The 12544-nt window shown below is 67.5% G+C and overlaps 3 protein-coding genes across 3 annotated transcripts; 1 reads left to right on the forward strand and 2 right to left on the reverse strand.

Annotated features, from left to right (window-relative positions):
• Positions 1-848: 848 nt before the first annotated feature.
• Positions 849-2638, reverse strand: GPR25 (G protein-coupled receptor 25). Its single transcript, XM_074564507.1, has 2 exons — positions 2509-2638; positions 849-2056 (listed from the first exon to the last, which is right to left on the reverse strand). Exon 2 carries the CDS (start codon positions 1929-1931, stop codon positions 849-851), a length of 1083 nt encoding a protein of 360 aa, XP_074420608.1. The 5' UTR covers positions 1932-2056; positions 2509-2638.
• Positions 1933-7077, reverse strand: LOC141733725 (protein FAM107B-like). Its single transcript, XM_074564508.1, has 5 exons — positions 6916-7077; positions 6395-6431; positions 5065-5209; positions 4825-4963; positions 1933-2882 (listed from the first exon to the last, which is right to left on the reverse strand). The coding sequence occupies exons 1-5, from the start codon at positions 6937-6939 to the stop codon at positions 2769-2771; spliced, it is 459 nt and encodes a 152-aa protein (XP_074420609.1). The 5' UTR covers positions 6940-7077; the 3' UTR covers positions 1933-2768.
• A 1327-nt stretch (positions 7078-8404) lies between these two features.
• Positions 8405-12154, forward strand: TMEM167B (transmembrane protein 167B). Its single transcript, XM_074564509.1, has 3 exons — positions 8405-8549; positions 10217-10348; positions 11697-12154. The coding sequence occupies exons 1-3, from the start codon at positions 8540-8542 to the stop codon at positions 11777-11779; spliced, it is 225 nt and encodes a 74-aa protein (XP_074420610.1). The 5' UTR covers positions 8405-8539; the 3' UTR covers positions 11780-12154.
• The last annotated feature ends 390 nt before the right edge of the window (positions 12155-12544 follow it).

Here is a 12544-nt window from a genome sequence, read left to right on the forward strand (position 1 = left end):
TAGGCAGGCGATGCAGGCAGGGAGCAGGCAGGGGAGACGCAGGCAGGGAGCAGGCAGAATGCAGGCAGGGAGTAGGCAGGGGAGACGCAGGCAGGGGAGACGCAGGCAGGGAGCAGGCAGGGAGTAGGGAGGGTAGATGCAGGCAGGGAGCAGGCAGGGTGCAGGCAGGGGATGCGGGCAGGGAGCAGGCAGGGGAGACGCAGGCAGGGAGCAGGCAGGGAGCAGGCAGGGAGCAGGCAGCAGCCCTGCACCTCCACAAACTCCCCGCCACCGTCCCCGCCACCCGCAGCTTCCCAACGTCCCCGAGTCCCTCCACGGTCTTGGGGGGGGGGGGGGGACGGACGGGACACCCCACGGCCACCCCTCGCCCGGCAGCATGAGGTCGGGGGGGCGGGGGGGGGGGGGGGCGCAGGAACCCCCGGCCGCGCCGAAAAATAGCGGGTTCGGAAAATCAAAGGAGGATTTGGAGGAAAGAGGAGGATTCGGAGGAAAAAGTCGGGTTTTTTTTTCTCAGCGTGTCCCCACGTCGGGCAGAGCTGGTGGCACCGAGTTGTCCCGTCCCCCCCCCCCCAAATCCCCCCCCCCCCCCCCCGCCCCGGGGGGGTAAAAACAGCTCGAAGACTAAAATATATCATTAGTGATCCAGGTAAATTTGTATTAATTGGGTTTAAATCGGGATTAAAACCAGGTTCCTGCTCCTGAAGGAATGAGGATTTTGGGGGGGGGGGGGGGGGGGGGGGCGCTGGGGCCGGGTGGGGGGGGGCTGATCCCGGGTGGTCGGCAGGGACGTCGTCGGTGGCGCCTCGGGGACGCTGGGGTGGAGGAGGAGGTGGGGGGGGGACACACACTCACCCCGGGGTGGCCCCGCGGGACCCCCGGTGCCGGCCGGAGCTGGGCCCTGCGCCGGGGGCGGGGGGGGGCTTGGTCCGGATCCGGCCACCGAGGCTGGAGTCGGTGGTGGAGGAGGTGACGGCCACGCCGGGAGCCGTCCCCGAGGAACGGGGACCCAGGGGACATCGGGGCCGGCAGCGCCCGTCCATCAGGGCGTAGACGAGGGGGTTGACGCAGCTGTTAACGAAGGCCAGGCAGGTGCTGGCGGCCACCACCCAGCGCAGGGCCACCTCCTGCCCCTGGGACAGGGCCAGCGTCCCCTTGGCGAGGAAGAAGAGCAGGACCTTGCAGGCGTTGAGGGGCAACCAGGAGCAGAGGAAGGCTGCCACGATGGTGACGATGGCGCGGTGGGAACGCCGGACGCCCCTGCCCAGCCGGACGTGGCGCTGGAGGTGGCAGTAGATGGAGCAGTAGCAGAAGGAGATGACCCCCAAGGGCAGGAGGAAGGTGAGGAAGACCATGGCCAGGCTGAAGTCCTCTCCGTCTTCATCCCAGCAGTCGTCCCCGTCCAACCGCCGGTACAGCAGGGCCGGGACGCCCAAGAGGAGGGACGTCGCCCAGATGAAGCCGCAGGTGAGGCGGACATGCCGCTGGGAACCCGTCCTCTTGGTGTCCAGCACCTTCCTGATGACCAGGTAACGCTCCACGCTGAGGGCGGTGAGGAAGAGGATGCTGGAGCAGCGGTTGACGGCGATGGCGTAGCTGCTGGCCTTGCAGAGCCCCTCGCCCAGCGGCCAGCGGTTGCCCCGCGCCCCCGCCGCCACCCAGAAGGGCAAGGTGCAGACGAAGATGACATCGGCCACCGCCAGGTTCAGCACGAAGGTGTCCACCGCCCTCTGGCCCCGCCTCTTCTTGGCCATCAGCGCGATGACGAAGAGGTTCCCCGCCAGGCCCAGGAGGAAGATGAAGGAGTAGAGGACGGGGATGAAGACGGTGGTGAAGAAGACCTCCCACCGGGAGAAGACCTCCCCGTTCCCCGTCGCGTTGGTCACCGGTGGGTAATCGTAGTCGGCCGAGGCGGCGAGCTCCTCGGGGGCCATGGCGGTGGCCGGGCGCCCTCCTCGGTGGCCGGGGCGGTGCTGGCCGCGCCCGGCGGTTGGGTTGTTGATCTGAGTTTTTGCTCAAAAACAGCCTCTCGCACTTCCTTTCCCCAACGGGGCAAGGGCTGGGGGGGGGGGTGGAAGGGGCAGGAGGGGAGGCGCGTTTAATTTTGGAAACAGGAAAAAAAAAAAACCAATAAAAAACCAAAAAAATCAAAACGCGACGAGAAGAAAGAAACACCCACCCCCCCACCCCCCACCTCCAAAAAAAAAAAATAATAATAAAAAAAAAAGGAGGGGGGAAAGAGGAAGAGCGGGGCGGGGGAGGAAGGCTGGAGGTGATGGCTGAAGGCCTTGGGCGGACACCAACCGGCATTTGGGCCGGTGGGACCGGCACCGAACCGAGCCACCGGCCACCAGCCCGTCCCGCGGCTCTCCCACCGTGGCCGCCCTCCGTCCTCGCCGCGCCCCCCCCTCAACCCAAGCCAACGCCACCCCGTCCCCGTCCCCGTCCCCGTCCCTGTCCCCTGGCGCATTTGCATCAAGAAAACCCAGATGAAAAAAAAAAAAAAAAAACCTTGATTTTCTTATATTTTTGTAGTGGTTTCCAGCCGGAACAGGTGCAGGTCGGGGTGAGACCGTTGCCCGCCGCGTCCCCGCGCCACCCCCGACGTTGCCCAGGGCTCTGCCAGCTCATTCCAACCCCGGGCACGTTGGTTCTCACCGTCGTGGGGCCACGGAGGCGGCGGTACCCGCGGCCACCCCCGACCACGAGCTCTCCCAGAATGACGGCGCCGGTGCCAACGTCGGGATGTGTCGGGGGGCCCCGGCTCCCGCTCAGGTCTGTCGGGCACCCGGCTCCGCCAGCTTCATCTTCCTCAGGCTGTCCCGAACCAGCAGGAACTCGGGGCGAGGGGCTGCGTCCGGCCCCGCTGCCGCCTCCCGCTCATGCTGCGGCGGGTGAGGACCAGGAGGGGCGACCATGGGTCCTGGTCTGGCGCCCCTCAGCCACCCCCCTGACACGGCCATCTCCTGGCCTGGGTGTCCCATCAAGCTACGCTCCATCAACCATCCCCACGACCCAACCATCTCCTGACCTGGGCGTCCCATCAACGTGGGCTCCATCAACCATCCCCACGACCCAACCATCTCCTGGCCTGGGCGTCCCATCAACGTGGGCTCCATCAACCATCCCCACGACCCAACCATCTCCTGACCTGGGCGTCCCATCAAGCCACGCTCCACCAGCCGTCCCCACGACCCAACCATCTCCTGGCCTGGGTGTCCCATCAAGCTACGGTCCATCAGCCGTCCCCACAACCCAACCATCTCCTGGCCTGGGTGTCCCATCAACCTGGGCTCCATCAGCCATTCCCATGATCTGGCCATCTCCTGGCCGGGGTGTTCCATCAATCCAGCCTCCATCAGGCCCTTGACCATTCTCCCATCCATCCATCCATCCATCCATCCATCCATCCATCCATCCATCCATCCATCCATCCATCCTTCCATCCACCCACCCACCCACCTGTCTGTCCATCCGTCCATCCATCCATCCATCCATCCATCCATCCATCCATCCATCCATCCATCCATACTCCTATCCGCCCATCCATCCATCCATCCATCATGACCTTGACCCATCCCTCCAACACAGCCTCCCTCGGCCACCCCCCAAGTCCAGCCTCCCCTGGCCTTTCCTCAACCCAACTGCCCCAACAGCCCAGCCATCACCCAACTGCCCCCGGGCCCTGTCCTCTCTCACCTGTCCCCATGGTGTGGCCTCTCCCAACTGTCCCCATGGTGTGGCCTCCCTCAGCCACCCCCCAGATCTGTGAGCAACAAGGAATGGATGGGGGGGCTGAAGCAGGGTTGGGTGAGTGGGTGGGTGGATGGTTGCAGGGACAGATGGATGGACGGATGGAGGGATGGAAGGACATATAGATGGATGGATGGATGGATACATGGATGGTGGATGGATGGACATGTGCATCCCTGAAGGGAGGAAGGGATGGATGGATGGATGGATGGATGGATGGATGGATGGATGGATGGATGGTGGCACAAGTGGATGAATGCATGGATGGATGGATGGATAGGAGAATGGATGGATGGATGGATGGATGGATGGATGGATGGATGGATGGATGGATGGATGGATAGGAGAATGGATGGACGGATGGATGCATAGATGGATGGATGGATGGATGGATGGAAGAATGGATGGATGGAAGGATGGATGGACGGGTAGATGGATGGACGGATGGATGGACAGATGGATGGGTGGGTGGACGGATGGATGGATGGATGGATGGATGGATGGATGGATGGATGGATGGGAGAATGGATGGATGGATGGACGGGTGGGTGGGTGGATGGATGGATGGATGGATGGATGCATGGAAGGAAGGAAGGATGGATGGCAGGAAGGATGAATAGGAGGATGGATGGACGGATGGATGGATGGTGGCACAAGTGGATGAATGCATGGACGGATGGATGGATAGGAGAATGGATGGACGGATGGATGCATAGATGGATGGATGGATGGATGGATGGATGGATGGATGGATGGATGGATGGACGGATGGATGGACGGGTGGGTGGACGGACGGATGGATGGATGGATGGATGGATGGATGGATGGATGGATGGGAGAATGGATGGATGGATGGAAGGATGGATGGATGGATGGATGGATGGAAGGAAGGACAGATAGGAGAATGGATGGATGGATGGAAGGATGGATGGATGGATGGATGGATGGAAGGATGGATGGATGGATGGATGGATGGATGGATGGAGAACAGTGAGGTGAAGGCAGGAGGGCTGGGCTGGATGGAGGGATGGAGGGCTGGGACAGACAGATGGGGGACAGAGGGACGGCACAGACCTCCTCAAGCCTCTGGTGGCGTTTCCTCAGCTGCTGCTCCAGGTCGGAGGGGGGTCCCTGCAGCTCCTCCCTCAGCTGCCTCAGCCGCCGGCTCTCCAGCACCTGCGGGAGCTCGGCCCTGTGCCGGGGGAGGAGCCCCCTGTGGGGAGAGACAGACAGACGTCAAGAGGGCCACCCCCGCCTGGCCACCCAACCTGGGAACCGTCCCATCCCCATGCCTCATGTCCCGTCCCCGTTCACCTGCTGTGGCTGAAGAGCAGCTCCCGGTGCATCTCCCGGTGGGTCCGGGACTCCCGCATTGGGTTTGGCACCTTCCTGGGCTGGATGAGGCCCTCGTGGCCATCGGTGGCCATGTCCGGGGAGAGGACACCGTTCCCGTCACCCTCTGGAGGAGTAGCGGGGGTCACCAGGGGCATGGGGTCACCATGGGATGGGGTCACCAGAGGCATGGTATCACTAAAGGCATGGGGTCACCAGGAGCATGGGTCACCATGGGATAGGGTCACCAGGACGGCTGTGGTCACCGGTGGGAGAGTGTCACCAGGGGACGGGGTCATTGGGGCATGGTGTGACCACGAGGGATGGGACAACCCTGGGACAGGGTCACCAGGGGACGGGGTGACCCTGCCCGCCTCCCTCGCCAGGACCACGTGCCACCACAGGCGGAGATCCTGGACACCGGCCCCCGTGTCCCCCAACCCTGGGGGTCTTGGTGCTTGTGGCCCCACATGCTGTCCCCCAGCACCTGGCACCCTCCAGGATCCCTGTGTCCAATGTCCCTGTCCCTACCCCCAGGCCACCCTACGGTCCCCATGTCCTCCCATCGCTCCTTGAGGCCTCCATCAACCCCTGCGGTCCCCATCGTCCCTTGAGGTCCTCATTGTCCCTGATGTCCCCACCACCCGTTGGGTGCCCATCACCCTCGAGGTTCCCATTGTCCCCTGGGGTCCCCGTTGTCCCTGGGGTCCCCGTCACCCCTGGAGTGTCCAGCATCCCTCAGGGTCCCCGTTACTCCCTGGGGTCCCCATCACCTCCAGGGTCCCAGTTGTCCCTGGTGCCCCCGTTGCCCCACAGGTCCCCATCACCCCCACGTCCCCGTCACCCTCCAGGTCCCCATCGTCCCATCGTCCCCTGTCACCCCTGGAGTTTCCATCACTCCCCAGGTCCCCATTGTCCCTGGTGCTCCCATTGTGCCCCAGGTCCCCATCGCGCCCCAGGTTCCCATCACCCCCCACATCGCCATCACCTCTGGGGTCCCCATCACCCCCCACATCGCCATCACCTCCCAGGTCCCCATCACCCCCCAGGTCCCCATCACTCCCCAACAACCCCATCACCCCTGGGGTCCTCATCACCTCCAGGGTCCCCATTGTCCCTGGGGTCTCCATCACCTCCCAGGTTCCCATCACCCCTCGGGTCCCCATTGTCCCTGGTGCCCCCATTGTCCCTGGTGCCCCCATTGCCCCCCAGGTCCCCATCACCCCAGGGTTCTCCATCACCCCCCCCAGGTCCCCCTCGCCCACAGGGTCCCCATTCCCCTGGGTCCCACAGCAGCCCCAGCAGCACCCACCCGGCACCGCGCTGCTCCTCGGGGCTTTGTTGTCACCCTGGCAAGGGCAAAGAGCGGGGTCAGAGAGGGACACGCGGCCGGTCCCTGGCTCCGGGTCCTCCCCGAGCCGGGGACACAGCGGGAGACACCGCCAGGTCCCTGCTTGTCCCCCCCATCGTCCCCAGCACCGGAGGGGGCACAGCCATGGATCCTCCGGGGTTGGGCATCCTCTCTCCCTCCACGGCTGTCCCCCGCGGGGACCGCGTCACCCCCCCGGTGTCCCTCCCGCCGGGTGCAAGGGAGGGAGAGGACAATGGATATTTTCACGTTAACTCTGGAACCTAAGGATGGCGGGGGGGGGGCTGTCCCCGGGCTGAACGCCGGGGATGGCATGGGGACAGCCAGCCATTTACCTGGGGATGTGTCTCGGGGTGTCCCCTCTTGTCCCCTCCTGCCCCCAGCACAGGAGATGGGGGACCCAGCCCAGGGCTCGGGGGTGTCCCTGTCCCCCCGGGGCGTCCCAGCCACCTGCCACCACTCACCCTCTTGCTCTGCGCCAGCCCCATGTCCCCGCTGCCGGCGGTCCTTGTCCCCGCGCCCTGGGGGGCCAGGGACGCAGGGAGAGGGGCCGGGTGCCGGCTCCCCCAGCCCGGCTGGTGGCCCCGTGTGCTCCAGCGGTGACGGTGACGGTGACAGGGACAGCGGCCTCGTTCCCACCAGCAAAAGCCATTAAGCCCCGGGATTAGCCCTGATGGGCCTAAGGGACGGTGACACGTGTCCTGCGCAGGGCTGGTGGCACCCACCCCGTGGCTTGGGGCACGGGTGTCACTGGGGACACTGGGTCTGCCGGGGTCACCCGTGTTACTGGGGACACTGGTGTCACTGGTGTCACTGGGGTCTGCTGGGGACACTGGTGTCACTGGAGGCACTGGTTTCACTGGGGAGGCTGGTGGCACGGGGGGCACTGGGGGCACTGGGGGCACTGGAGACACTGGTGTCCCTGGTGTGACTGGGGACACTGGTGTCACTGGGGGTCTGCTGAGGACACTGGTGCCACTGGAGGCACTGGTGTCACTGGTGTGACTGGTGTCACTGGGGGCACTGGGGGCACTGGGTCTGCTGAGGGCACTGGTGTGATTGGGGACACTGGTGTCACTGGTTTCACTGGGGACACTGCTGGCACTGGGGCCTGCTGGGGACACTGGTGTCACTGGAGGCACTGGTGTCACTGGTGTGACTGGGGGCACTGGGGGCACTGATGTCACTGGGGGCACTGGGGGCACTGGGTCTGCTGGGGGCACTGGTGTGACTGGGGACACTGGTGTCACTGGGGTCTGCTGGGGGCACTGGTGTCACTGGGGGTACTGGATTATGGGGGTTATTGGGGGTGTTGGGGGTTACTGGGGAAACCAGGTTGGGGACTGGGGGCACTGGGGGTTATGGGGAGGGGTTACTGGGTGCACTGGGGGTCACTGGGGAGACAGGGGGTCACAGACGCCACTTCGGCAGGGGGGAACTGGAAGGCACACGGGGTTACTGGGGGACTGGGGATTACTGGGGGGACTGGGGATTACTGGGGGGACTGGGATACGGGGGACCCTGGGTTACTGGGGGGACTGGTGGGTGCTGGGGGAGCTGGGATGGGGACTGGGTGCACTTGGGAGTTACTGGGAGGACTGGGGGTCACTGGGGGACTGGGTGCACTGGGCAGTTACTGGGAGGACTGGGCGTTACTGGGGTTACCGGGGGACTGGGCGCACTGGAGAGCTACTGGGAGGACTGGGGGCCTGGGTGCACTGGGGGTTTACTGGGAGGACTGGGGGTTATTGGGGGACTGGGCGCACTGGGGAGTTACTGGGAGCATTGGGGGGTTACTGCGGGAGTGGGTGCACTGGGGCTGTGGGGCTGGTACTGGGCGATACTGGTATTACCCCCTCCTCCCGATAGGCGCTCGATTGAGGCCTCCTGCTCTCGCCGGCCGGTTCGATTTCGCCGCCTGGCGGCTCGGCCGTCGGCTGGCCGCGCCTGGCGCCCTCGGCGCGCGACTGGCGGCGCCTGGCGGCTTCCGGTGTCGCGTTGGCGGCGGCGGCCCCGCGCCTGCGCAGCGGCGGCGGCCCCGGGGAGTGCGCGGGGTGGGGGGGCCCCGCCGCCGCCGCTGCCGCCGCCATGACCAACGGTGAGGGGCCGGGGGGGGCAGCGGCCGGTCGGGGTCCCCCGGGGCGAGGAGGGGACGGTCACTCGGGAGCCGGGGCGGGGAGCGGGGAGGCCTGAGGCGGGGCGGGAGCGGGGAGGGCCGGGCCCCTCGGTGGGCGGGGGGGAGCTGGGAGGGCCCGAGGGGGCAGAGGAGAGGCCGGGGGGGGGGGGGGGGGGGAAGGGGGGCCGGGTCCCTTTGTGGGGGGGACTGGGAGGTCTGGGACCCCTTGGCGGCGGGTCTGTTTGGGGAGGGGGAGGCTCGGAGTTCTGAGACCCTTTTGCGGGGGGGGCAGCTCAGAGGCCCCCGGGGGGGGAGGACGACGCTGGAAGGCCGGGGTCCTCTGCGGGGGGGGGGGGGAGCTAGGAGGTCTGGGATGCTTTCGTGGGGGGCTGGGGGGCCGGGTCGCTTTGAGGCGGGGGGAAGCTGGGAGGTCCGGGACCCCATGGCGGCGGGGGGGGAGGCCGGGTCCCTTTTGTGGAGAGGGGGGCTCGGGGATCTGGGCCCCCCGGGGGGGCAGCTCAGAGGCCTGGGACCCCCCCTGCGGGGGGGGAGATGGGAGGTCTGGGTTCTCTGGGGGGGCTGCTCAGAGGCCGGGCTCCCCCTTGGAGGGGGGGGGCGCTGGAAGGCTGGGGTCCCCTTGGGTTGGGAGGGGGGTGGCCTCGTAGGCGGGGGGGAAGTAGGAGGTCGGGGCCCCCCGCGGGGGGTGGCAGCTCAGAGGCCGGGATCCCCTTCGCTGGGGGGGGGCGGGCAGGGAGCTTAGGGAGTCTGGGCCCTTTGGAGGGGGGGAACTGGGAGACTGGGATCCTCTCCTGGGGGGGGGAAGCTGGGAGGATGGAACCCCCCCTTGGTGGGGGGGCAGTCCCGGTCCTTGGGGGGCTGGGGTTCCCCTTGACGGGGGGGAAGTAGGAGGTCCGGGATCCCTTCTGGGGGGGGAACTGGGAGGTTCGGGACCCCCGGGGGGGTCAGCTCAGAGGCCAGGATCCCCTTGGCGGCGGGGGGGAAGCTGGGAGGATGGGGTCCCCATCTTGGGGGGAGTTGGGGGGCCTGGGTCCTTTGTGGGGGGGGGCTAAAGCTGAGGGGCCGGACGTCCTATTGGTTGGGGGGGGGGGGGGGCGAAGCTGGGAGGTCTGGGACCCCTTGGGGGGGCCAGCTCAGAGGCTGGAATCCCTTTGGGCGGGGGGGGAACTGGGGAGTCTGGGCCCTTTGCGGCTGGGAAGTGGGATCCCTTTTTGGGGGGGGGGAGGATCTGGGAGACTGGGGTCCTCTCTGGGGGGGGGGGGGGGAGCTGGGAGGCTGGAACCCCCCTTGAGGGGGGGGGGGCAGTCTGGGTCCTTGGGGGGCTGAAGCTGGGGGGCTGGGGTTCCCCTTTGAGGGGGGGAAGTAGGAGGTCTGGGACCCCTTTTTGGGGGGGAGCTGGGAGGTCGGGGCCCCCCCCGGGGCGGGGGGAGCACAGGGGGTGGGGGGGGGGGCACTCTGGGCCCTTTTCGGGGCTGAAGCTGGGAAGTGGGGTCCCTTTGGAGGGGGGGAACTGGGAGACTGGCGTCCTCTCTTGGGGGGCGGGGGGGAAGCTTGGCCTTGGGGGGAGGGGGGGGGGCGGGGGTCCCCTGGGGGGGCTGACACCGGACTGCTGCCCCCCCCCCCCCCCGCAGTGTACTCGCTGGACGGGCTGCTGGTGTTCGGGCTGCTGCTGGTCTGCACCTGCGCCTACCTGCGGAAGGTGCCGCGGCTGCGCGCCTGGCTGCTCTGCGAGAAACGCGGCGTCTGGGGGCTCTTCTACAAGGGTGAGAGGGGCCGGGGGGGGGGCCGGCGGGGGGGGACACGGGGGGTCTGGGATGGGGGGACACAGGGATCCGGGATGGGGGGACACGGGGGGTCTGGGATGGGGGGACACAGGGATCCGGGATGGGGGGACACGGGGGGTCTGGGATGGGGGGACACAGGGATCCGGGATGGGAGGGACACGGGGGGTCTGGGACTGGGACGGGGGAGTTTGGGATGGGGGGACACGGGGGGTCTGGGATGGGGGGACACGGCGGGTCTGGGACTGGGACGGGGGCATCCGGGATGGGGGGCCACGGAGGGTCTGGGACAGGGACACGGGGGTCTGGGATGGGACACGGGGGGTCCGGGTTGGGGGGACACAGGGGTCTGGGACTGGGACACGGGGATGCAGGATGGGGGGGACACGGGGGGTCTGGGACAGGGACGGGGGAGTCTGGGATGGCGGGACACGGGGGGTCTGGGATGGGGTCACGGGGGTCTGGGACTGGGACACGGGGGTGCAGGATGGGGGGACACGGCGGGTCTGGGACGGGGGCGTCCGGGATGGGGGAACACGGGGGGTCTGAGACAGGGACACGGGGGTCCGGGATGGGGACACGGGGGGTCCAGGCTGGGGGGACACAGGGGTCTGGGACTGGGACACGGGGGTGCAGGATGGGGGGACACGGGGAGTCTGGGATGGGGGGACACGGGGGGTCTGGGACTGGGACGGGGGGGTCTGGGACTGGGATAGGGGGGTCCAGGATGGGGGGGACATGGCAGGTCTGGGACAGGGGGACATAGGGCTCCAGGATGGGGACACGGGGGGTCCAGGTTGTGGGGACACAGGGGCCCGGACAGGGACACGGGGATCCGGGACATGGGGGTCCAGGACAGGGACATGAAGGTCTGTGATGGGGACACAGGGATGGTCTGGGATGGGGACGTGGGGATCCGGGACAGGGACATGAGTCTGGGGTGAGGACATGGGGGGTCCAGGATGGGGGACGTGGAGGTCTGGGATGGGGACACGGAGGTGGTTCGGGATGGGGACATGGGGATCTGGGACAGGAGCGTGGGGGTGTGGGCTGGGGACGCGGGGATCTAGTACAAGGACATAGGGGTCTGGGACAGGGACATGGGGACATGAGGATCCAGGACAGGGACACAGGGGACCAGGATGGCACCGGGACAGGGCCAAGGGGACACAAGGGTCTGGGACGGGGACCCAGGACAGGGATATGGGTCTGGGGCAGGGACACGGAGGTCTGGGATGGGGACACAAGGCTGATCCGAGATGGGGGACGTGGGGGTCTGGGACGGGGACATGGGGGTCTCTCCTCACCCCGCTGTGCCCCGCCCCCGCAGCTGCTGTCATCGGCACCCGCCTGCACGTGGCGGTGGCCGTGTCCTGCGTCCTTATGGCTTTCTACGTCCTGGTGGTGAAGTGACTCCGCGGAGACCCGGCACCGAGACCAGAGACCCCGGTCGAACCCTGCCACCCTGCCGTGGCCTGGTCCCCCGCGTCACCCCCCCCTGCGTCCCCAGGCCGTGGGTGCCACCCAGCCGCTGGTGAGCTGTGGGGAGGGGAGCTCCGGGGGTCACCCGTGTCCCCCCTCCCGCGGCGAGAGGGACGAGCCGGCCATGCCCCGTGAGCGCCGGACACTGTGCCCCGCCATGGGGCTGACGGGGATGGGCAGGGCCCCTCCTCAGCAGCGGGATGTCCCCCCCTCAGCGGGGGTCTGACCCCCTGGAGCTGGGGGGTCTGTCACCCCCCGGGTGTAACTGTTGGACCACGATGTGTAAATAAAGTGGGGTTTCCCCTGTGGGCAGCGCTGGCTCCCTGCCGTGGGGCTGGGGGTCCAGTGGGGCTGGGAGTCCAGTGGGGCTGGCTCTTGTGAGGTGGGGGCATCACGTGGGGCTGGCTCCCGTGGGGTGGGGGGGGGTCACGTGGGGTGAGGGGCTGTGGGGCTGGCTCCTATGGGGCTAGCTCTGTGGGGCTGGCCCCTGTGGGGTGTGGGGGGGCTCCTGTGGGGCTGGCTCCTGTGTGGTGGGGGGTGTCGTGAGGGACTGTGGGGCTGGCCCCGGTGGGGTGGGGTGGGGGGCTCATGTGGGGCTGGCCCCCTTGGGGTGGGGGGGTCGTGAGAGGCTGTGGGGCTGGCTCCTGTGTGGTGGGGGGGGGTCATGAGGGGCTGTGGGGCTGGCCCCTGTGGGGT

Source organism: Larus michahellis, chromosome 21 (genome assembly GCF_964199755.1).
Source record: "Larus michahellis chromosome 21, bLarMic1.1, whole genome shotgun sequence".
Lineage (NCBI taxonomy): Eukaryota > Metazoa > Chordata > Aves > Charadriiformes > Laridae > Larus > Larus michahellis.

What these genes read in the sequence shown, in the direction of transcription:
- TMEM167B (XM_074564509.1), top strand. An exon ending in CTGGGGGCTCTTCTACAAGG is followed by an intron (nt 10,349 to 11,696) that starts GTGAGAGGGGCC and finishes CCGCCCCCGCAG; the next exon opens with CTGCTGTCATCGGCACCCGC.
- GPR25 (XM_074564507.1), bottom strand. Translation starts at nt 1,931, where the DNA reads ATGGCCCCCGAGGAGCTCGCCGCCTCGGCCGACTACGATTACCCACCG.
- LOC141733725 (XM_074564508.1), bottom strand. Translation starts at nt 6,939, where the DNA reads ATGGGGCTGGCGCAGAGCAAGAGG. An exon ending in GGCTGGCGCAGAGCAAGAGG is followed by an intron (nt 6,432 to 6,915) that starts GTGAGTGGTGGC and finishes TGCCCTTGCCAG; the next exon opens with GGTGACAACAAAGCCCCGAG. An exon ending in GAGGAGCAGCGCGGTGCCGG is followed by an intron (nt 5,210 to 6,394) that starts GTGGGTGCTGCT and finishes CTACTCCTCCAG; the next exon opens with AGGGTGACGGGAACGGTGTC.